The following is a 26,518-nucleotide window of genomic DNA, read 5'->3' on the forward strand; positions in this document are numbered from 1 at the left end:
TTCTTTCATGTATTTTATTCTGTATGAAAAGTAGTTTGTGACAAATGTATTTTAATATTGGAATAAACTAGAATTACAAGTCACCTAGAACACCGCCATGGCCTGAAAATATAAGCCCAAACTAATTGTTTTTACACGGTTTTCCACCTCTGTGATGGCCATACAGGATTGGAAGGAGATTTCCATAACAATGACACAGCAATACATACCTAAACATAATTTTAATATAGGTTGCGATCATAAAATCACAGAAAACATTGACATGATGGGGACAGACACAATACGTTATGTAGAAGTCTACTGGTAGCTCCCATAAATATCTCACCACTTGCAGAATCTGGACACTTCCTCCGTCACATAACCCTTCACACTCCTCCCAAAGCCATTTCTGTTTTACTAAAATCTAAAGGAAACCTCATTACTTGTTATTAAAAAAAAAAAAAATCTTCACTCCACTCTGGAAAAGGAGTTTTAACATTTCAGGAAATCATAGACCATGGAGCTTTACCTGCAGATATGAATCCAATTACAGCCCCCTGTGAAGACAGGAGCAGTAACAGCGGCCTGAGGCCAAGGGAGAAATTGTACACTGACATCCAGAAACCGCATGGAATGAACTGGATTCAAATCTGTTTGAACTGCAGGTCAAGCTCCTTGGTCTGCATGCTTTTGATAGGAGAGGTGGACTAAAGAATGTGCTCCCTGCACAAAAGGAAGCTGCGTCTGCTAGTTTTTGTATTCCTGCATGTTTGTGCTGGGAGCAATTAATGTATTTTGAGGTCATGCGAGCTGCATCTACCTATCAGGACCCCCACACTGACCAGATGGACTGACTGCCAGACAGGTAGGTCTCGTATGAGGTGGGCAAATTAGAAATCTTCAATCTTTTAGCAAGCAAAGTCTGATTATGGAAAAGCTTGTCTGAGATTTTTATAGGACAATCCCCCCATTACTAAACTAGAATAATAAAACTATCTTCGGATGACAACATAATAATGATAACAAATAACTGCACACATGCTATATGTGCATACATTAAGTGCACTCAAATCTAACAATAAAAAGATAAAAATGTTTTGCAGTTTACCAAATATTACCTTGTAAAAGTATGGGTCTCATGATCTGCGGGCTGAACAGAATTTGTGCAGAGGACAGGGCTGTGTTAGGGGTCCGGCGTAACCACCTGATACAGACTGCCTGAAGAAAACTATATATATGTGGGTGGTGGTGGGGGGGGGTGTATATATATATATATATATATATATATATATATATATATTTATATTTATTATATATATAACCGATCGCCCTGCATAGGAAGATATAGCAGCAGTGACAACAGGAAACTTTTCCACAGGCCACAGACTTGGATTACAAAAAGCACAATAAGATTCAAGTACAGAACCACAGCCTCTTGTATTCAGACAATATTTGTTCATCCCAGAAAAAGAAGCTAAAAGAGCATTGGATTTATGGTGGTGGAATCAACCAGTACCTTTCCTATATTTACAGAAAATGTCATCAATATAGGGTGAAAGTAAAAACTAAGGACTGGTAAACTGCAATGCATTCCATTTTTATTATCTGGTTAAAAAAACACTTTAAATACTGGGATAAGATTTCTAAGAAGTTTTTGCATTATGTGCAAATGGCAACGATGTAAATATAAAATGTCAACTGCATTTTTCAAACTCAACATCACATAAAGCAGAAAGAAAAAAAAATCAATCAAATAGAATTTAAATACAATACACAGAGAGATGGAGGGATACAGCAATGGACAGATCTCTAAACACAGAGACAGAAGGGTATATACAGCAATACAAAGACAGATAAATATAACAACAGAAAGTAAAAGGAGAGAGGGAGAAGACAGCAATACCTACACATATAGGTATACCAACAGAAATGGGGAAAAAAAAAAGAATAGAAAGAAAAAAAATGGGAGAAAGAAAGAAAGTGAAATGTGTACATCTAGGCATAATAGTAGAGAGGGGAAAATGGAGGAAAGAAAAAAAAGAGGAAAGAAAGAAAAAAAAAAAAGGAAAGAAAGAAAAAAGAGAGGAAAGAAAAAGCAATATATAAAGATATAGGTATAACAGCAGAATTGGAGAAAGAAAAGCAATACCTACACATATAGGTATAACAGCATAAAGGGGCAAGAAAAAAAAAGAAAACGGGAGAAGGAAAGAAAGCAATATATACACAGATAGGTATAACGAGAAACAGATAACAGATAGGTAGAAAAGAAAGAAAGAAAAAAAAAAAAAAAGAGGAAAGAAAAAGGGAGGAACAGAAGTGATATAAGCATGCTATATAAGTGATAGATATAACATCAGAAAGGGAAAGAAAAGACAATGAACGAAAGTAATATATACACATATGGATATAACAGAGAAATAAAATTAAATGAAAGAAAGAGAAGTATAAAGAGGTAAAGGAAAAAAAGAACTGGTTGTTACATGTTTATGGCTTTTTCAAAAAATAAACCTCTACAAAATGCCTCTATAGTAAAATAAGAACTAGCCATGCTGTTTCCTATAATTGTTTCTTTATAATAATAGGAGAAGCAGCATGTGTATCACCCATGCTTTCATCCCTCATTAGGATAGTACACATCAGCCAGTGTCTCCCCATCATTGCACCACCTGTCAATCAATCTCTGGACCATTAAAGTGAGGGATAAGCCCCGCCCTCTCGCTGCACACCTTGACAGGACAGCCAGGGTGTGTCCGCTCCCAGCCAATCAGGGACGAGGTGTTTCCCGTCTCTTTATACTGTAGCAGTGAGCAGCGGAGCAGTGCTGAGCTCCAGGGAGAGAGATGAGGAGCAGAGCCGGGTCTGCACAATGCCAGCCGGCTTCCACCTATCCCTGGCAGCCCTGTGCCTGCACCTCCTGCCCATCACCATCCTCCTGTCCATCACCATCCTGCTGCCAGCCGATGCCTACTTCGGGTCAGTCATTGCTTTTTTATGATAACCTTGGGGGGACTCGGGCTTTCCCTGTCCTGCTTTGCTTGTTCATTTATACATAGATTTTATTTATAGGGATTCTGATGTTTGGGATTCAGCACTGAGCATATCATCTGTTGGTGTCCTAGTCCGATAATTGGTGATTACTAAGCCCCACCGTGATCACTTTGTGGATAATGATCTTCTGGTATTACCTGTAATCCAGGTGTCTGTATGATTTTATCTTTCTGTATCCAGTTCTTATCTGTCCTTGCTCTGTCTCCCCCCCCCCCTTTCCCAGTCCATAGTCTGCTATGGTCCCTCTATATCAGAGTTCCTCCAATCTTTAGGCATTCTTCCCATTGACCATCATTCGAATCTATTTGAGCTCTATATTGTATCTATATGATGTCTATACTATATCTATATGAGCTGTATATTTTATCTATATGAGCTCTATATTTTATCTATATGAGCTCCGTATTGTATCTATATGAGCTCCGTATTGTATCTATATGAGCTCTATAATATATCTAGATGAGCTTTAAATTGTAGCTGCCATCAAACCAACCAAAGACATATTTCATAGTAAAAGCAGATTACCCTAATTAAAAGATTATCTAGAACTCTTTCATCTGCTGTCACAGGGAACACAACAAAGATCATATTAAAACATAAACGTCACTAAAGACAAAACATGAGTTTTCAATAGGAAACCATCAATGTACATGTAAGGGATCACAAGTGTTCTCACACATCTGTATGGATGTAAAAAAAAAAAATGTAACAAAAAGAAAAAGCAAATTTGCGTATGTAGAGATAAAAACTGGGAATAATTTTAGAATGACAAAGCTTGTTATAAATAGGATGAAAATGGCTAATAAAGAAATGATAACCAAATATATTTATACTATTAGAAAGTCAGAAATGTTCTTTTAGTGTATATTTAATCTAGTAAAACTTTAGAATTAAATCACTTTCCCCAGATACAAAATAGAATTAAATCTAATATTGTATTGTTAAAAAAAATGTTTCCACTATGTTTTTAGCACTATAATCATATAAAGTAGATCCATGTAAAGTTATTTGGAAAATACAGTGATTTTTTTATATTGATATACTATTTATACTAAATATCTATGTACTAAACATACTATACATCCAAATGTATATATGTATTTAGAGCTACATTTATAAACCAGAAAATACGACATTCATCAAACATTCTCAGGTGGTTTCTCATTCTTTTAAACTTGTGTATCAAGCAGATTAAGTGTGAATGCCACACTTATCTCCGTAAGTGATTATGTAGTTTTTTTCTCTATATCATACATGCATGTTTCTGTGTATTATTTTAGCTATGTTGGTTGCAGAAGTGAGGGCAACTATTGGGTTGGACCATGCCCACTGCACAATTTTCGCATATTGGGCATGTGGTTGGTCACCTGGCTATATATATATATATATATATATATATATATATATTTATTTATATTTATTTTTTTACCCCCCACTCAAGCACAGGCAAAGGGTTAAGCCCATTTGATAAATACCTGTTTTTCATCTTCTTTTCTCACCCTTCTTTCAGGCAGATTTCCCTTTCCTGTTTTCTCACAGTCCGCTCCCTGTCCCCTCCCTGCGTATCTCTCTCTCAGTATTTGTGTACACTATTTTGTGCTGAGTCCCAGACCTTGAAATGAAGATATTTTCTCCAAATATTTACATTCATCAGATCACATAATATGGGTAAAACGGCAGGTGATGGCAGGGAGGAACGGATAGATTTATCCACCGAAGATACACAATGCGCCAGCAAAGGGAATGATAAAACAGAAATCCTTGGCTCCCAAATATTCTCAGTTACACTCCCAGATTTATTTGTCTTTATAACTAAACAAAATATGTCATTTACGGAATAAAGCTAGAATGTACATACAATATCAGAAGACTGCTATAATAAAATTCTGCAAAAAGTACCAAACATCCATACTTTTATATCTGTAGATTTTATTAGACAGGATGCAAGAAAACTCTGACAGTATGAACTTTTAAAATTTACAAGTTTGGGAAATCACTCCAAACCTAATAGCAATATTCCTCAAAATTGCAGAATAACAGAAGGTTAATATTTTGGAAGAAATGGGTTCTTCCAAAATATGGGTTCTTCCAAAATATTATTAATGTAGGATATACCTATGCTCCCAGCTTCAAATGTAGAAAACGAGAGCTTATTAAAGCCAGGGTAACACAAGCCTAAAGATTCACATCAATAGTAGCTATAGGATAAAACTGGGTTTACCAATAATTAAATGAATGAGTAACCATATGATCATATTATCATAAAATTATTATATACTGTTGGATTTTATTACTTGACCGTCTCTTCTAAAATTTACCAACAGTAGCCGTTTTGACACATATGTGTCCTAGTACAAAAATCTGATCAAACTTTAACCAAGCCAGCCTTTTCAATGTGTTAAAGTGCCTTTGAAATTATTAAATTTGAGATCCATATTAAAAAAAAAAGGTTATAGCTAGCATAGGAAAAAATAAAGGACATAATTTAATGGTAGACCCCAAACAAATGTTAGAAATATAAGCCATAATATATTCTAGATCAATCAGTATGATGGGCATAAGCAATACCAATACCAACAGAAAACTATATAACAAATATATATTTTTTTATTATTATGCAATACTTGTTATAATTAGGAAGGGAGGTTTTACGTTTGGTATGGACTTACAGTTTTATAATTACCTTTCTACAATTAATTTTATTATTCCCCTCTAAGGCAATGTGTCACATTGTTCTTAGGTGTTTTACCTAATTTATAATGTAATATTAATACTCATTTACAACAGTTTTTCCTATGGAACCCCTGCTGTAATTACTATATTCACAGCTCACAGCACATTAGTGTGGTGATCAGTGGGAAAAACATCCTCTTATTTTGCTGGCCAGTGGGTAAAATGTCACCCCTTACAGAGAACCAAAAAGATAATTGGTGTCACTGACCTGAGAGTCACAAATTGCTTATTGCTCAAGGAACCCCTAGCAACCTCTGAAGGAACCCTGGTTGAAATTTACAATCTAATGCTTAGGAGTGATTCACTCACAGTATTGCACACTATCATGATGTGGCATGACCAGGCTTCTAACTAACCAACAATGTCACATTGCACAGTATATATCTGTGATCTTTTGACTGTAGTAAACAAGGAACCACCACTGGACCTGGGGTCTTATGATTTACAAACACAGGACAGTGTCCTTACCATGCATAAAGGACAGTGTGTCAAGGCTTTGTTTCCTGCATTATTTTCATAACAAAAACTTTAAAGCTTAAAAAAACAACAAGCAAACAAACAAATAAAAGCCTCACCAAAACTAAATATATATAAAAACAAATATAAAACCAATTGATGTGGCCTTTACCAAATGTATGCATGTTATATGAATGATTCAAATGCATTCTATATGGACTATATAAACTGGATGAATTCAGGGAACTCGAGTAGCAAGTAATTTTTTTTTTTTTTTTTAAATATGAACATTTGGATTTTTTTAAACTATGGACATTCAGGCAATCACAAATTATAAATAATAAGATCAACACTCCAATACCACCTCAAATAACTCCACACCTCAACACATCAAATAAATCTCCCATCACATATTGATAAGAGGCAGAAAGTAGCAGCTGGCCCAAAAAAGATACAATTTGCAAATTCTGCGTGGATCCTATTTTTTTTTCCTTGAGAAAATGCACCAATTCACCAGGACCTGTAATGTAACAGATATAGTTTTTTTTTTTTTAATTTGTGTTATATTTAGTCATCAGTCTTTTTGATTTTTTTTTTTTTTTTTTAGCAGGGAGTGTATATTTCTGCACTTCAAAAAGTAGGACAATTCAGAGTAAATATAGATAAGTAAAAAAAAATATAACAAAAGAAAAATGATATCATGTAAAAATATATGTACACAATTGTGTTTAATTTTATATTATGTTGCATGACATATTAAAAAAAATATTCTGGCAAAATAATGCAGCAAGTTTACATATAAAGATATTTAAGAATTTCATTGGTCCAGACAGTGCTGGTGATGTGTCAATGCTCAGTGGTGATTGTAGATACAAAGAAACACCAAATACTTTTTACAAAAGGCACTTTAAAAAGATTAGTCAGGAGGAGACACCACGCTAGAGGACTAATTGCCCACCAGAGTTTCTCTAGGGATTTGAAATATTAAAAGAAAGACCACTAGTGTCTATGCGTTGTATGGATATAGCAAGCAATAGCTAGGAGACAAAAGCAATTAAATAAATCATAAAAACTATTAGAAACAGATTAAAATTCTACTTAGGGAGAGTAATTGTTATAAGTTATTATACCTTTGTCTGCAATGTTCATACATTACATATAATAATGTTATTATGTATACATTTATATAGTCCCCATCTGGTAATACTTGCTGTACTGGTATTAAAAATTGGAGTGCTACAAACAGTTCACTAGACAAAATGTCTATGACAGGTGGGTCATACAGGATTTATTAATGATTACATTTGGGTGTCATGTTCATTATTGCTTGCTGGGTTTCTACATTATTGCATATTGCTTTCCTACGCCTATCAGAACATGCCTTTAATGCTTTTTTTTTTTTTTCTTCTTTTTGGCTTTTACAGGCTAACAAGCAAGGAGTCCCTGTCCCACTACACATCACTGTCTCCTGCAACCGGCAGCACCCACAGTCGACCCCACCTAAAACAGTGTGATCTGCTGCCTTTAACCCGCCGCCAGAGGAGATTGTGCAGGAAGGAGCCTGGCCTGGCAGAAGCATTAAAAGAAGCCGTAAGACTGGGCATTGTGGAGTGCCAATTTCAACTGCGCAGTGAACGTTGGAACTGCAGCTTGCAGGGAAGGGGAAGCCTCCTGAAAAGAGGTAAGACAGTTGGCTTAACAATGGCTCCTCAACTATCAAAATGATAACAATAAATTTATCCTAAGCTAAGCAGCCAAACCCAAGTGTTAGGAGTGAGACACATTGCCTAGTAAAATACAAAAGAGGATATGGAGAATACCTATCTATAGCTTTGTCACTTATATATGGTGTTCCTAAAAAGCAGTTATGGATAAAGCTTATCACATACCACCCTTGTATTACCGTACGTAAGTAGTTCAGACGTCTTGCTAGCGGTTATCTCTTCTTTGCAAAATACATTTAAATAAACAACTTTTTGCAATAATACCACCAATAATAATAGAAATCTATGATATTTCTGTTACAGGATTTAAGGAAACAGCATTCCTGTATGCAGTGTCGGCTGCAGCACTGACTCACTCACTGGCCAAGGCCTGTAGCGGAGGCAAAATGGAGCGCTGTACATGTGACGACTCTCCCGGCCTGGAGAGTCAGCGGGCCTGGCAGTGGGGGGTGTGTGGGGATAACCTACGACACAGCACTCGTTTTCTGCAGAACTTTTTGGGCCAGAAAAAGGGGGGAAGAGACACAAGAGCAAGAGTGGACCTACATAATACTCATGCTGGCATCAAGGTGAGTGGACAACATTACACACAGAGAACCCTGGCCTAAACTATTTATTTAAACACAAAAGAAAATTTGTCAGTATATTAAACATAAGTAGGAAGAAGACAATCCCTTCATATACCAGAAGATGTTGTAGTTATAAAATAATGTCTCCCTGTACACATCTGTGCAGCAAATGCATTAAAAGAATGCACAACAGAAACGTGTTTGAATTTCATTTTACAGATGGCACAAGTTGACATAATCCAAAACTACAAACACAAAAACATCATACAGAACTAAATATTTCTATTAAGAATACTGGCAGAACACGGCAGTCAGAGGGTTTCATGTTTGCATTCTAATTGGGATCAGATGCAGTGAACTTCATATATGTCAACCCACTGACTGTGCCCAAGTAATGTGCCAGACTGATTGATATTTCTGCCTTTCAATTGCTTGTGATACACCAGGAATAGGTGAATGGTTGGGTACTTCCGCTACATGCATTTAAAGAATAAAACAAATACAAAGCTGCGTTATTTACGTCTTTATATCTGCCTTTAGATGAAATATCCAGTTATTGACAAACATTTTTAATATGAACATTTTTGATTACTTTTTGTTAGATCCTAAATGTTTTGTGTTTGTTCTTAGGCTGTAAAGAGCGGGTTAAAGACGACATGCAAGTGTCATGGAGTTTCTGGGTCCTGTGCAGTCCGCACCTGTTGGAAACAGCTTTCCCCCTTCCATGAGACGGGTGCGCTACTCAAAGCAAAGTATGACAATGCAGTCAAAGTCCTAGGAGCAACAAATGAGGCAGTGGGGGGCCACGAGTCTCTGGCACATTCCTTGGTTGGCCGTGCCATACGTTCTACAGATTTGGTTTACTTAGAGGACTCTCCAAGCTTCTGCCGCGCCAGTCGATTTTCTCCTGGGACTGCAGGCAGAGTGTGCTCAAAAGAGACTACATGTGACAGTCTGTGTTGTGGGAGAGGCTACAACACCCAAAGTCGAATGGTCACATTTTCTTGCCACTGTCAAGTTCACTGGTGCTGCCACGTTGAGTGTCAGAAGTGCGTTCAGCAGCAGGACACCTATACCTGCAAACAGTAACGGCAACATGGACTGTGCACTAAAGACTGCAAAGGGAGCTACTTTTGTCTCCTAATAGAAAGGGGTACATCATGTGACTGGTCCAGAAAAAAATGAACTGCTGAGAAAGTACTGGACTTAGTTACAAATTTCAATGCTTTATGTTGACATGGGGTATACGTCATTCAGCATTACAATATATGTCTAAATATAACTATTCTGAGATATTTTTCCACATACCAAACAGCCACCACCACTTACATACACTTTAAATCACTGCCCAATGTATGCTGCAGCTTTTGATGTCAGATTATTTTGTAATAATTGGATCTGCCTAATCGGTAGCCACTAATGCTGGTCACATGATTGGTTTAACACATAGTTCTCAATTATGGCTGTACTTATGCCATATATTTCATTCCGATCTACAAATAAGTTCACAAAAATCACAGACAGGGCACGCGTAATTATTTAGATCAACAATTGTTTCCTGTATGTAAATGTCTTATGTACTTGTAAATGTATAATAGAGACATACAAATCCTAAAGCCACCACTGCAGTCCTGCAATCACCAGGTGTAATGATAAAGAGACCTCAAAGTCTATGGTGACTGCATGTGCCAACAGATACATTTGTGTGGTGTTTAAAGTAATGCAAGAAGCGATCATTTTATTTGTATCTTCTTTAAGACATGCAAATGTATACAGACACAAGCAGTCTCTATGAAAATATAATAATGTGTGGGGACCACAGTTTGAGGACACTGTTTTACAAAGCAATATGGGGAGTATTCATATTTTCATATATTTATGTCCAGACCATGCTTACCTCTGTAAGAGAACCCAATGCTTCATGCCCTGACTACAGCACAACTTCCAACCACCAGCTTGTGCCCTTAATATGTCTAGAGCATTAACCTTTAAATGTCTCAAAAATCTTGTGACAAATCTTGTGAGCATTGATCAAAGGTGTTGATCCACAGCTAGTGTACACCAACTATAGAATACTAAAGATGGGGAACAATTCCTTCCACTGGCACCAAGGATGGGACCTACTCCCACTTACAGGAAAGTAAGTCATTTGTTACTTCCATTGGCCACCAAGACTGGCTTCATTTTACTCCGACTAACCACGATCTGCCCCTCCCTATGTCTGAAGAACCTTAAACTGGTCCTTTACTTGGAAATATGAAGACCCCTGTACAGCCATAGACATGTAAGAAATCACATTTACAAGGTCATGGCTTTAATTCTGTGGGTTTGAATAAAATTAGGTCTTCTAGCAAACTGAAATACAAAAATGCTGCCACCTAGCACTGGCACCCAGCAAAGTTCTTTCCATACTGGTTCTTTTCCATATTATTATGTTTCTTCTGAAACAACCCCTTACACATACATTGGCTTATTTAAAAGGTAATAGAAAATATGAAAGGGATAGTTGACCAGCAGTAAACTATAGCAACTAGTCAAAATTCAGAAAATTGGCCTAATGGCGCCTTACCACATTAAAAATTGCAACATACTGGGCCCATACCGTCTACCTCATGTGTACAGCAATTAGGAACAGTCAAACAAATAAAATCTATACTTATTTAAGTTATTTAAATCTGCAGTATACCCACTGCATTAAAAGAAATTCTTGCCTGCTTAGAGAGATGTATATAGGTATTGGTAAAGCAATATATATTTATATTTTTGCCACTGTGTACATAGAATACACTGCACTTCAAATATGTTTATATACTGCTCTGTTATAAAAAGTTTTTTTGTAAAAACTTTTCTTGTGTGTTTTACTTGTATATTTATATGTATGATTTTGTTATCCTGCCTCCTAATCCCATTGAAAACTAATTGAAAACTTACACCAACTTCTACATCATTGTTATAGTTGGCATAAAAAAAAAAAAAACAAAAAACAACATGAAAAAAAAAAAGAAGTCATATCCTAACTACCTTCATTATGTCAAGCAACAATTACAGCATGTATAGAAAATAATTATTCTGTTGTTTTGCATGATATACAAAAAAGTCCAGCTGTAGTTACTTAATACAATTTAAAATATCTAAGTGAAAGACTTAATAGCAACAGTTTGCTGAGATGGATAATGAACTAACTAAACTAACTACATGTGTCAGTAATTTCTAAAACCACATATGTTCTTTAATTACAGTGGTACATGTAATTAAATACTTCTCTATCAAGTGCACATTCAGACCTTGCAACATTTTCCCACTCTTCTTCCTATTGTATGATGACAATTAGTGGGCTGAAATCTTTTCAATAGGGTGTCTGAGCTCTGACTGGGCCATACAGGGATAATCAAATTTTTTTCTTCCCGTCACCGTGTGGTTAATTTTACTGCATGCTTGGGGTCATTGTCATGTTAAAAGATTAACCTTCTTCCCATTGAGAACTTTCTTGCACAGGGCAGCAAGTCTTCCTGAAGAGTTATACAAGTGCCCCAGAGAAGAACACACCCAATAGGATGCTATAACCTCCATGTTTTACTGTAGATATTATCTTTGGATTGTGAGTGGTATTGGATGTACAGTTTGGTGTTGAGGCCAAATTATGTTATTTTGGTCACATCTGACACATTTTCCCCATATGACCTTATAACCTTCAAGTCACATTTGACAGTCACACACTGATCACTCTCTGCTATAGATTTCTGTAATAGATTCAAAGTTGCCATAAGCCTCTTGGCAGCCTCTCTGACAGGATTCCTCCTCTCTGGTCCATCCGGTTTCAAAGCATGACCATATCTAGGGAGGGTCCTAGTAACACCAAGCATTTTCCACTTCTTAAAATTAGCCTTTTCTGTTTTCTGAGATTGATAAAGTCTTTCAAATGTTTTCTCTATTCTCCCTACTTGTCCGTCAGCAACTTTATCCCAGAGAACTTTTACCAGTGCCTTACCTCTCATAGTCGGCTGTTTGCGTTCAGCTGCACTACAAAGAACGCTCCAACAATAGTACTTTTATGCTGAACTAACCACAATTATTACAACTGATCCCAGGAAATTAACAAGGCGATTAAGTACACCCAATTAAGTTTTAGTATTTTATATTTTATTATATTTTTTAGTAGGGGGTGAACTCTTAATCGCAGTGATTCATTTTTTTATGTTTTTCTGAACTGTTGCCATTATAGCTTTCACTTGGATCATTTAAGTTGCATTGAGTAAATACAGTAGAATACTTTATATATTTTTGTGTGCGTCTTTATTTCAGGTTGCAAAACAACAAAATGTTCTGAAAGGGTGATTCTTTTCTAAACCCACTGTAGCTTGTCAATCTAAATCAAATTTTACAGTGGCCGTTCTCATCTTCAAGAGAGCAAGGAAAAAGAAAAAGATTATCCACTACTGGAAATTTGTTTTACAGGTAACAGCCAGTGCGCCTCTTCTAAAAAGTGTAATATTAAGTGTACTCCTTTAAAAGAAGAATATATTATATATTTTATATACACACATATACACACATACATACATACATACATACACAGAAAAAAAGAAAAAAAAAGAAAAGATTTGTTCACAGAATTTGTCCATAAAATTTCTAGGATTTTCTTGACCGGGTCTTTAAAACACATTTTCATATTCATGAACTGAAAAATCCAATCTAGGAGATAATATATGAATACACATATCACAATATGAAGTCCTATTCTGTGAAGGGGACTACTTTTAGAACTGCAGGAAAGAATATAAAGTTTTCTGGATCAGTCAATTCCCCTCAGCAGATTTCTTTAAAGACTGATAAACTGACAATGTGTGTACCCGCTTACTCTGCAGGACTCTGTACTACCAAATATGGACCAAGAATTCTGCAAGTTCTTCACTGAACCCAAGAGTACCATGAGTAGTGTTCAATAGTTTATGGGTTTCCTCTGTGAGGGTCCCAAATTGGTGATTTGAGCGAGTACCTGAGAGAGTAGAAAAGAGACCTCAAAGCAATGGATAAGCTGTTGGGGGTAAGGAGCATATTTGTAAGCATATTCACATCCAGCAAAACCTAGCTATGCAATCCAACAGATTTAATAGCGCTTGGAACATGAGGAAATATTATATAGGGAGGCTCCTATTATATAGGGAGATAACTATCACTACCCTTTAGGTGGCCAAAAAGGGGTTACTTGACAATCTCTCCAGTATCGTATATTAGAACTGTTTCACTATACCAGTCGTGTGACACACTTCTAAATACTCAAATGCGACATAGGTCATTTAAACAATTAAATACAATTTACCTGAGACAATTTAAAATTTGACATTAAGTAGGATAATAATAAAAAAAATACAATTACATTACAACATACTTCATTTAAATTGTGACATTTTTATATTGTGGAAATTTCAGAACTGTCTGCTCAACAGGGGATCTAATGGATGCATGTCTAATCCACTTGTGGTGGCTTGAGAGTTGATGGAAACACCCCACTTACTCAACTAGTCATACACTATTAATGCATTCTTATGGTGTCAGTCACTAGACAGATACCCAAGCATGAAAGTAGCTAGAATTTTTACTGGAACATAGGAAAATCAAGTCTCAGCACTTTCGGCCCAATGATCATGGAACCCCTGGCAACTTCTTGAGGAACCCTGACTGAGAAACACGGCTAAGGTATAAACCACCCAGATTTCCTGCCAGTATTGTAGCTATCACAGGAATTAACAATTAAATTGCCACAATGTAGTTGGTAACACAGTAGACCCTTTCTTGTAGACCCAGCTATGACGGCCACTGTCTGGAATGCTAAACCCACATCCTCTCATTTTTGTGCTGGTTGCTGTAATGCTCACCTTGGGTTTGCATTAAAGCACTGTTGGGTCTTATCTTTGTAATGAATTTGAACTTAAATGTCTTCTTCAAAACTGTGCACAATTACAGTGTTCTCCCCAGCCCATTTTAGCCGGGTGTACCACCCAGCACTTTTCAGTGGCCACCTGGCTGTTTTTGGGTGGTTACTGAAAAGTTGGGTCACAATATAGCCTAAAGCTTCTTCCCACCAAGCTTTAAAAAAAAAAAAAAAATCTTTGACATTAGCCTTGTGGTTCAGGCAATGGATGTGATATTTCTAGAAACACATTTTCTCCACACAAAACCTAACTCTAAATAAGTCATGTGTACCATTCATAGTTAGTTAAAAACTTCCACAGATAATACATTATGCCCCCTGACACAGTTTTATCTGCTTTTCTTTCCTGTAGACATAAGCCATCGTTGTTTAGGCATCATTTTGTGTTAGTATCTACCGGTACTTCCTGGAGGGTCAAGCAGGCTTATTACAATTCTATAAATGGTGACTGTGCAGATTTTGGTTTTGTTTTTAAAATTAAAGGATTTTAGAAAATTTTATAAAAGTGAGTTCAAAGGTAAGTTTTGGTTCCAGTAGATTTCCCTGTTCAAATTAAAGATCTGCCAGTTTTTTCCTCCTACAGCTACACTTGAAAAAGTCATGGGCTGCCTTCATTCTCCAACAGTTGTTATATAAACATAAATTCCACCAAATTCCTGCATTGTTCTTTAAAAAAAACTAATAATATTAAAAAAAACGAGTCGAGTCGAGACTACAATGTAGCAGATGATTTTCAAAACTGTTCAGGATAACAAAAGTGCTGTCCAAATACATAAAATGAAGAACCAAATAGAAGAATAGCAGGGGATGTCAGTGCCAGTGACGGGAGTGCAAACTGCAGGACAGTAAGCTAGAAAATATGTATACATTATGGCAAAAATCTATTCACCCAACCTGATAAAGTTGTGGGCCTAAACTGTGAAAGCATCACATTAAGAATTCTGATATAACTTTATATTGCATTACCATGTGAAAGCCTATATGACTTTTTAATGATTAGGTTGACATCCACTTGAATTATTACCATGATTAAAAAAGTTTGCTGCTGTTGTACATATGACATTTATTATATCTTACATTGCGTGCCTTTCACAAACAATTTCAGCATTGGCAGCCATTGTTGTGTGGTTTTAGAAGTACATGTCACTGAGATTAAAGTATATTATGTTTATTATACTTTTACATATATATTTATAAGTATGCATAGGAGTATTTACACAAATGTGGGTGCATGAATCACATCTGACTGTGTCTCTGTAAAGGTGGTGCATGAATTTCTACATGTGGTGTGCATCATGCAGCAGTGTTAGGAGTGCAGGTGCAGTACAGACAGACCGACAGATCAGTCTCAGGGGCAAGTGCACCCTAAGGGAGGACAATGAGATAACAGGAGACTGGGAGGTGGGGGGCATAAACATTACTGAGTACTATGCAGCCCTTAGGACAGTCATCTATACTCCTCTCAATTCCAAGAATGTGAAACTGAACTACAGGGAAAATGGTAAAAACACACACGAAATGCACATATAAAGTAGTTTTTCCTGCCAACACACTATAGCAGATTACACCAGTTTTCTGTTCCAGATTGCAAATGGCGCACAGTATTCATGGCTCCCCACCAACTTTTCCATTTTTAATCAGATATGAATTTTTATAATTGGGTACAGCTACCATGTTTGCCTTGGTGTTAAATCACACGAAGACACTGTGGACGTAAAGGCAGGAAAGAGCAACTTTCTTGTTCAGATGATATGATTCAATACCTCTTTATGTGTCCTATTGATTGGTTTACATGTGAATTATTTATATATTCAGTTGGTAATTTTTTTAAATTGGATCTGGTTCTGTGTAGTCTACATTTTAATGTAGCTGAGAAAAGTTATAGGTGAATATTATAGGTGTTCTTTAATTCACAGAAACCAATACCAGATGCATCTAAAAAATAAAAGGTAAATTGAAGCTTGATTGGTTGTTAGGGTTTGTTTTTATTGCCGGTATACCCTTATTAAATTATCCTATATATGAAAAAAAAGTACAATGTAGTCAATGCAAGGAATAAATGAAGTTTTGAAATAAAGTAAGAAAAGACAGAAGAAGGAAGATACTGGAGAGGAAATATAGAGATATAGAAGAAATTGGGACTTACATGAGAGGCAGTTATGGAAGTGAAAAAAATAAGTAAAAAAGTCACTAATTAAATTTTTAATACAAAGAAGGGACACAAGGGAATACAAAGACATTATGATGATTCCAAGATGTTGATTAAACCGTCAACAGATATACAGATTTGTGTAGAGATCACCTATAGTGCTATGCAGACATCCTTCAAGGAGGTCCCTTTAGAAACCCCACTCAGACTGGTCTGACCCAATAACGCTTTCGAGTCTACCGAACAGCTTCCATTGTCAGGGGTAAACAAGGTCTGTCAGCTCTGATTCACGTGCTGTTCGACTCATTCCTGTCTCTGGGAAAGGAATGTGCTGCGGAAAATTCCAAGAGCCTCATCAAAATTCCAGTTGGATTAATAATGTCCCAGCTACAGGGAGGAGACCTGGTCAAGATGTCCATGGTGAAAGTCTCTAGCTAAAACTTTTCTAATAATGAACCCCAATATTTTGGATAATTTAAATATGGTTACATAATGGGTAAATGGACCTTCTTTGGATCTCCCCTCTTATGTCATTATATTTAGCAAAGAGGATGCAACTGCTCCTGGACCCATGAGATCTGAGGTCCCAGTCATAATTTTGACTTCCTCAACAACTAAATACAAAAAGTCGTGGTACACAAATAACTTCAGCCATTTACAGTTATTCAGCCTTCTCTGTTGTACTAAAAGTGCTTTGTCTGATTTCAGTGGACACATTCAGCTTCTTCCATTGTGAATTACAAGCTACAGTAGGTTGGATAGAGCCGGACCCATTTACTGGTCGAAGGATCCCCAGCATCATCAGACCCTTTACTACCCTGCCTTACTGTTCCTTTATCACTAAGCATTCACCAGGCCTGAGAAGCAAGGGGACAACCTTCTAAGTTCTCTAGAAGTTTTGGCTTTTAGAAACTCATAACTCTCATAACTGGTTCTCCATCAGTATCATGGAGTCTTCTTTCCCTAGTCTGTCCATACACCAAAACATGTAAGAGATAGTCTTCCTTTTTCTAACTTCTTCTATGAGTTGTCCTCATAAGTATTGCTTCTACAGTCTATTGGATTTAAAGCTATTTGGTGTGACCATTCATGTCCTTTTTATTTTTCTGTTTTAGACTTTAGATCCATTTTAAAATATACCATCCATAAAACTACAAGGACCTGCACATACCTTTAGGCTTCCTTTTGAGTGCTATTAAAGCTGCTAAATCCAATAATGCAAATAATGACTTGAGCTATATCAGAACAGGGGTGCACAGCAGACACAGAAGCAAGAAATTCCAAACTGAAAAGATATTTGGATGAGTGAATACTTTCAAAGCTCCTGGGGCACTAACTGCAGAAGTTTCGTTTTACATACAAACCAATTCATTAAATCCCTGATGGCAGTTCTCTATAATTTAAGTTTACTTTAGTTGCTTTGTGTGCAGTTTTTATTTCATATTATCTTTTTTTTTTGCAACCAATGACCATTGTAGGTGTCAGTAAATTGAACAATATCCATATTGTGTGTGCAAGGTGTTTATGGTTTGCTTACTACTCTCTGAATTTTTTTTTTTATTATGAACAAGACTGTGGAAAGTCGAGTTCATTTAAAAGAAAGTTTTTCTTGGGGTCCAACTATTCCATTGCAGTCCGGTCTATCCTAGCATGGAGTACAATACAACAGACAGACAGACGGTGCTGTTTGGTCAACCTCAAATTCCTGGCATCCTCTCTCACTTATGTCTCGAAAAATATTACACATTAGAACACGGTGAAAACAACGATGAAACCCATTGTAATCACATGACCTTGGAGCAAGCTGTATGACCTTGTTGAGGAGTTACATTTAAATAAAAGGAAATATCAGTAATACCATAAAAATCTATAGGCATTGTGTTTCCTGATGACATGCTAGATAGGGAAACCAGTGGGAGAAACATTGTTATAAAGTTATGTATTAAACTAGGAATATGTTCCTGGCCATGTTTTAGTATGCCAGACTGCTTCGTCAGAAAGGGATTCCTGTCAGCAGAAGTCATTATCGCTGAAGCCGGATATATAGACGCACAGGTGCTCCAGTGCAAGGAACCTTTTAACCAAGATATTAAAAGACAGGTTTAACCGCACCATGACCATTTCATCTGTGATATTATGAAATTCCTCTCTTCAGCTATGTTCTCACTGGTCCCCCGTTACTGGTAAACAAATTCTGATTTTCTGCTGGGAAATCTGGCTTCATTTTATTTTCCTATTTTTAATCAATGGCAGACAGAATTTCCACCCAAATTCTCTCTAGTACGACATATTTCATATGGCTGCATAACTGACAAATACGAAGTCCAACACTAGAATAAACACAACAGTTAAGCCACGTACACACGTGCAATTTTTGTCGTTGGAAAGGATCTTTCACGATCATTTCCAACGACAAAGGACTACACGATGCATGAACGGTGCTGCTCTGTGGAGGGGAGGGGGAGAGGGACGGAGCGGCACCCTGCTGCGCGCTCTCCCCCTTCCCTTGCATTAGGATCGGTTGTCGTCCATCGTCCGTGGATCCGCCAGGACGGTCGTTCGGACGATGGACGACACCGACTGTACACACAGCAGATTTTCGCCCGATATCTGGCCCATGCCGATTATCGGGCGATAAAAATCTGACGTGTGTACGCAGCTTTACTTCTGTAGCAAAGATTTATTGCCTGTTGATTCTACCAACTGCGAAAGGCAATGTCATGCAAACATTTCTTGAAGGCATGGATATCATGGAATATGCCATGGATAGTATGGACTGCACATCCTATTAGAAAAAGTGAAATTACTTCGGGGAACCTCTTGAAATATTTTTCAGGTCTTCAGGGAACCCCCTGCTATAGTTACTATATCCACAGTTTACAGTACAATAACATGGTGATCAGTGAGAAGAATGCCACCCTTACAGACAGCCAAAAAGACCTGAGAGGCACAAATTGCTCAAAGAACTCTTAGCAATCCCTGGAGGAACCCTGGTTGAGAAACACTGAACTAAAATATAGAATACATGTGAGAAAAAGGATAGAAATAACGTTAGAAGTTAGTCTTCATTCTCTAGACAGATCCACTTTATACAGTTTCACCTACATACCAATCACTTGTGGTTACACCTTTTTTTTAAAAGGGAAAAACAAGTCCTTCCCTTCCTTCTCATACTGCACTTTGCTAAGGGGGCCTCCACCCCACCATCACAAACTTTTTCTAGGAACAATATAGAATTCTCACAATTCGCATTTAGATGTAATGACACAAACAACATCTCTTTTATATACATTTCCCACCCTATAATCACTTAATCTCCTTATTTCACACAATAACCTGAACGCTGTAATATTTAAAAGGATGGAACTCATGTCATGGATCGACTCACATATCTTTAGGGCAGAAACATCCCAGTTATTAAAACTCTATAATAAAAGGGAAAAAAGCATTTGAGGTTTGTGTTTAACCTGTAAATTCCCATCATCAGTGTCAACTAAAACATAATTCTCAAAACCCTTTAGCTGTAAAAAAAAAAAAAAAAAAAAATACAATGGATAGGACCTGCTGAATGGTTTGTAGTATGGGATTCCTATAGTGAAAAGTTGTAAGGGAGCAAAATGAGAGGTGATGTCAGTACAAATAAAAGTGGACCATGTTTTAATATACAACAAAATAAAAAAAATTATGTCACCTTTTATCATAAATAGCGCTTGATAGTGCCAACATAAACCTTTTGCTTGAAATGTCAATTCCAAACCAAGCATCGATGAGATAAAAATCAGAAAGCGGGGACTACCTACTACTTTCTTTTCCATATACCAAGTCTTGTCCATACCCACTTGACTGGCCATTTTGAGTTTCTGGCCACTGACTCCTCCTATGAATCATTTTCTGTTTCTGCCCGTTTGATATGTAATAAGTTATTTTTTGGGCATTCTAAGAAAGATCGTCTATGCTTTGTCTCTTGGTTATGTATTTCCCCCGTTTATGTTATCTGTATTTGCCAAGGTTTTGTTTGATACATAAAGAATGGGGAATAATTATATATATATATATATATATATATATATATATATATATATATATATATATATATATATATATATATATATATAAGGTTTCAAAGGCTCCATATGTGATTATGGTGTGCAAAAGTGCAGAGTCAAACAAAGTAATGGTTATTCTAGGATAAATACCAATACTATGGGAAATGTAAAATCAAGGTTTTTTTCCTTTCCAAAGAAAGTAAAGTTTTCCTTTAGATTTTTATAAACCAATCCTATTTGTGCACATCTCTTGCCAGTAATTGGCAAGCTTCAGTGTATTAGCTGTCCATGATTAATCTGGTTTAAAATGAAGGCAGATGACAATCATGTCAGATGATTGCTAAAATGAGGGGCATTATCCCACCCTTCACAGCCTTTAAAATGAGTACCTGTCACTCTCATTCTCCTATGTTTGATGTAATAAGCCAAGTAAAACACTTATTTTTGGGAGAAAAAGAGAAAACTAATTTATGGCAAAAGAGCATCTCTCCTATTCTCAGGTATCTATTCTTCAGCTAATGTGACAGCTCGGAGGAGAGAAGCGTCTGAGAGTTCTTGTAAAAACCCATTAAGGACTAAAAGTAAAGCTTGTAATGCCCCGTTTTGAAGGGCTGGGAGGATTAAGCTTCTTTCTCGTGATGTATAGAGTAGCCAGCAGCCAAAAGACAGGCAGACAGAGGAAGCCAAAACACAAAAATACACATTTTTGCTATACAGTAAAATAGAACTTGATGGCAGATAAGAGGAGTCTGTCCCATCCAAAATGACCCCTCTTCCTTCCTGCTTCGAAGTGTCAGATCTGTACGAAGCTGGATCATGGCTTACAGTTTGTGACTTCATATCATGGAGTGTCTTTTTTAAATGGCCCATAGAATCCATATTCCATATCCTACTTTTAAACTGAAATTGAGTTGTTGGCAAAATCACCACGTTCCTACCAAATCTCTCATCACTCTAAAGAGTAATAATGTACACTGAGCCAGGCATTGATAGCTCATTGTACAGATTTAGAGCTGTCTTGAGTTGAAGTAGCTCCTGTGTGCATGCGTCATTCCCACCCAGGCAATGGAAATGATCACAGACCTAGAGGACAACTGGGGAAAAATAATAGTAGCAGATTTACAAAGGATATTGGAGCACTGGAGGGGGGCATGTAGGCAGCAAATTGTGCCTTGTTGAGCATATTTGCGTACAGCAAATTTATGTATACAGGTAGTCCTTGTTTAACAAATTACTCATTTACCAACCGCCCGCACTCTAAAATTATAGTGTACATCCATAAGGTGTCTCCTCTTTGGACTTCTGGGTTCCTTCTGTCTTCCTCGATCCCCCACAATCCCCTTTCTGCAGGCTGTAAGTCACTGACAGGCGCTGCATGCTTACAGTATTTCCTATGCTCCTCAATTAATGATGAATTCAGAACCTGGTCGTTAAAGCAAGGAGCATCTGTATCTCAAAACCCTGGGCACTGCAAGTACAGAGTTCACATTTAACTAGGACCTGACTGAGATTGTATACGTCTTTAAAAGATCCAATTCCCCACCTTTTTTCTACTTGACCCTTATTGCGACTTTTCACATAAAATATTATAAGTAGAAAAGTCCTGGAACACTTAAAGCGTACCTAAACTCAGAATTTTCACTTTACATAAAAGGGTAGCCAACCCTTTTATTTATAGTATATATATATATTTTTTTTTTTTAGTGCAATTTTTTTTTTTTTTAAAACAAAAAATATTGCAGCACTGCCCCCTAATTCATGGCCGCCCGGGGAGTCCAGAATAAATGGGAATGCAAAGCCTCCTGGGATACCTACGTCAGACATCCTGGGAGGCTCTTGGGTGCTCCTTCTGCACATGACCGAGTTGTTTGAGAATTTATTTTATGACGAATAACCTTTTGGCAAACTTCATATACACTTCAAGCAAATAAGGGAGATGTTAATTTGCCATAGAAATTGTTTTTAAGATTTGATTTATTAAGTAACACAAGCAGATGTGTGATAAGTAACATGGCTGGGCCAGAGGGTCTGGTTTGGTGCTGCTTTCTCAAAATGTACATTGTTGCTCAGTCACCCAGGTTTCTCCCTTCTAACAACTTGTTTTTTCCCTTAAGCACTGCAGCACATTTGGCAAGGGATTGCAAGGAGCTCGTACTATGTCAAATTTATGTATTTACAATGCTTGCATTAAAAAAAAAAAAAAAAAAGGAATTGTAATAAAGCATCAATGAATACAGGGCTGCATTATTTATATATCTATATCAATTATAAATCACGTTGTCTAGGATGCCAATAGCTGCAGGATCCTTCATTTAGGTTTTGGAGCAGTAAAATGGCATTTAAAAAGTTTTAGACTGTGTGTGATAGGGCTGAGATGTTGCTGTTAAAGTTCCTGAAAGATTTAGGAGGTCAATGACTGGATGTAAGAGAACCTACCTAAAACATAAATGTGTGCGTTGATTGTGTGTGACTATCCTCTGTGCACAAATGTCTTATTTATTCATCACTCACCAACAGATACGTTGTGGAGATACACCAAGCTATGTCGGTCCTTCTCTCTAAATGCTGCAAAGCTCTGTCATGTGGAATCTATACCCCGAGGCCTTTGGTTTGTTTTGGGCAGGAAGTTTGTGTTTTTGGTAATATTTTAACAACAAACAATGTGGAGTATTCCACTTGTCAGCTATAAACATGATTTGGAATGCTAAAATCATTTATAATCACTCCTGTTTAAGGTTCTAACTAGCAGTATTTTGAGACTTGTACGCCTGCATGGTATTTTAGAGAAAATAAAGACTAGGCGGTCACTTTGATCAAAGAAAATTGGTGACATTTTGCTAATGGGTGCTGTGAACACACAAATTGAGTGCACAAATATGCAATTTGCTCCTTTGTAGATGCATGCTTATTTCTCTTCAGGAGTCAGGATACCTAAATATTGAAAGTGCAACAAATCCTTATATATATGTAATTCAATGTATACATATTTAAAGCAGAACAAAGCATATATGCTTGTCACATTTATATTGGGCCCTTGTGTTTTTATTCTCTGAAATGGATATTAAACAGAGCAATATTGAAGTCTGGAAGAAAATATCTATTAAAAACCTTTTTCACAACATCAGTATTGTAATCTAGGGCTACTACTCATTTGTAACATTTTGGATTTTAAAGTCACCAAAAGCTTTCTCATTTAAGGTTTATTTTTAACATGTAGAAAACCATTCTATTTCTGCTCTGACCTATTTTTGTCTCCTTATCTTTACAAATATTTTGTTTTAGGATATATTCCAAGGCACAGACTCACCTTTCCAGCATTCTCATAGCTGAAGATCGATGCTATTCACCTAGCGGTTAGGGGATCCACAGAAGTGTACGTCCTATTTATAGCATGAGAATGAGGTAGGGCCCGTGTATATATGTATTATAATCCCTGGAAGGATTTCACATACATTAATGCAAATGTGCCCTTTCAGGACAAGGAAACATATTTTCCTGAATATTTTCTGCCACTTCGCCCAGCCTGCCAAAGCCCCAGATGTGCGCTTACCTTAGTCTTTTATTGCAGATATAGGTGTAGCATACCCGTGATACAAAGCTAAAATATCTATTTTTCCTCTCAGTTTTCTCTAAAATGAACAGATTTTTTGTTGGGGAGGAGGGAGGATTAGAATTAGAATTTGCAGTAAGTCAGATAGAGACTGACCCATTGCCTGGCTAAGGACAGCCTGCCTCATATAGCCCTTTTCTCCCCGTTTACTGGCCTGCACCTTCCATAAAAAAATTTGATCCAGCATCAGATGTGCTTATTACTAGGCCCAGTCTGCATGCAAATACAGGCCAGGAATGCCCTCTACACCAGACTGATGCCTGCCCATCTACCCATCAACGGCATTTTAAAATTTGAATAAGTTGGCTCTTGGGCTAGTTGGGGGGCTCTTGACAGAAGTTCTGAGACATAGTGGTGTTATGGTATGTAAGCTATGTACAGAACCCTGTATCCAGAGATACATTATCACTGGGTCTAAAATATAACAAGTGTTGAAAAGGTAAGGTAAACGTAATTTTCATCAGGGGGAAATAAGGAAATATTTTAATTTAAATATAGGCAGATTAAACTCCAGCTTCAATTTAATCATTGACTTCAGCACAAGCTTTTAGGGAAATACCCAATTTTGCTTATCCCTTATTGTAACACACTGCAAAGCATACAAAATAATTTAAAGAGTGACAAAGGCATAAGTGCTAGTACTCGTGAAATGAAGCCTCTAAAATGTAGGCAATATTCATCTAAAATGTAGCAAAGATAATATCTGCAAAACATAACTGCAAATGGCAGATGCCAAAGAACATCCGAAGCTTTCTCCATGGACCACTGGGGGTCCGTGAGAACATTTTGGTGGTTCACAGAAAAATGTGGACATTATTTGCAATGTTTATGTTTTAATAATATTAAAACAAAAATAATATTCTAATAAAGACTCATATTCTGGACATATTTCACAAATTGTACTAGAGACGGAAAAACAAGGGAGGTGTAGCGTGACGTCAGTGTAGTCCTAAAGTGTATGAAGCAACCGAGTCGTACGCTTCAGTTTCCACCATTACAACAGTCACCCCGCTCCGTGAAGACCTATTCTCATCCGTGTTTTTTTTTATTTTTTTCTCAGATGCTCTTTTAGGTAAGGATGACCTTAGCTGTGTATTTTCTTTAACTGTTATGCTTGATGGCATCAAATAGTTTGAATAGATTTGAATGAAATAAACCCATAATGAGTGAGCTGATCAATATATCAGAACCTCAACAGTCCTTGTCAGGCACCATTAGGAAGATCATTATTTTACAAATATATTTATCTTTTTAAAAAAATTCATATTAACGGTCCACTGGATTTGAAATTATGAATGTAGTGTTCCGTGAGGTCCGAAAGGTTGGCAACTGCTGGTCTAGAAACTCTACGATGGGGAGTTAAATAAAGGAACTGAAGATATAGGTTACTAATGCAGCTGGATCTGCTATACATCTGTGTTGTAAACCCTCTTGCAAAGTTGTGAAAATAACCCAGAATAAAATATGGTGTATGGAACAAAAGGACATGTGTTCTGCTATTAAGTGTCCACAAGTTATCTGTCTTCTGAAACCTTCAGATTTATGGAGTGAGAATGATCAGTAACCAGCTAGTGTCCTGAATATGTCACATAGGTCTTGTAGGAGGGTTCACCACCTGTGTGCAAAGGAACTGATAAACAAGGACGTGTTTTCAAATGGATTCACTCCAGCGATCAGCTATTTGGTGAACTCTTTGCCTTTATAGCTAAAAGGTGTACCAGTGCCATTCAGCAGGTCCATACATGTACGAATAATAGGTTTGTTTTTATAGAAATATTCTATGAAGTCAAATCTGATCCTTGTGAAAGAGAGACGTTTCACAGCAATGAATATGGCTAATTCATTCCAACAATCAGTTAAGTGAGGTCCTAAGGGAAGATCTCTAAATGGATCATCTATTAACAATTTCATCTTAGTAATGGGCTAAACACAAGCTAAACACAAGCTGAACACACACACACATACGCACACTACATTTGGATATACAATCTCTGTAAAAAATGCCATGCTTTATTGTACATCAACAATGCATTCAAGCTATATAGAATCAAAAAGACCCTCAAACTAGAAAGTAAATTAAGAAAAAGTAAAAAAGAAGAATGGCCATGTATGTAAAGATACAATCAACAGATAGATATTTTCTTGACTTTACAGCACAAAATGGTTGGTTGAATTAGTAAATGATCTGTTCACTTAGATTCATAAAGATCATTTGAAATTATCTTATTTTTGGCCAGCATAGAAGAACCATACAGTGCAACCAAACTAC

The 26,518-nt window shown here is 36.8% G+C and overlaps 1 protein-coding gene across 1 annotated transcript; it reads left to right on the forward strand.

Moving 5' to 3' along the window:
- Positions 1-2,815: 2,815 nt before the first annotated feature.
- Positions 2,816-11,355, forward strand: WNT9B (Wnt family member 9B). Its single transcript, XM_072414588.1, has 4 exons — positions 2,816-2,955; positions 7,644-7,900; positions 8,247-8,512; positions 9,143-11,355. The coding sequence occupies exons 1-4, from the start codon at positions 2,849-2,851 to the stop codon at positions 9,599-9,601; spliced, it is 1,089 nt and encodes a 362-aa protein (XP_072270689.1). The 5' UTR covers positions 2,816-2,848; the 3' UTR covers positions 9,602-11,355.
- The last annotated feature ends 15,163 nt before the right edge of the window (positions 11,356-26,518 follow it).

The sequence above is a fragment of the Pyxicephalus adspersus genome, chromosome 6 (genome assembly GCF_032062135.1).
Source record: "Pyxicephalus adspersus chromosome 6, UCB_Pads_2.0, whole genome shotgun sequence".
NCBI lineage: Eukaryota > Metazoa > Chordata > Amphibia > Anura > Pyxicephalidae > Pyxicephalus > Pyxicephalus adspersus.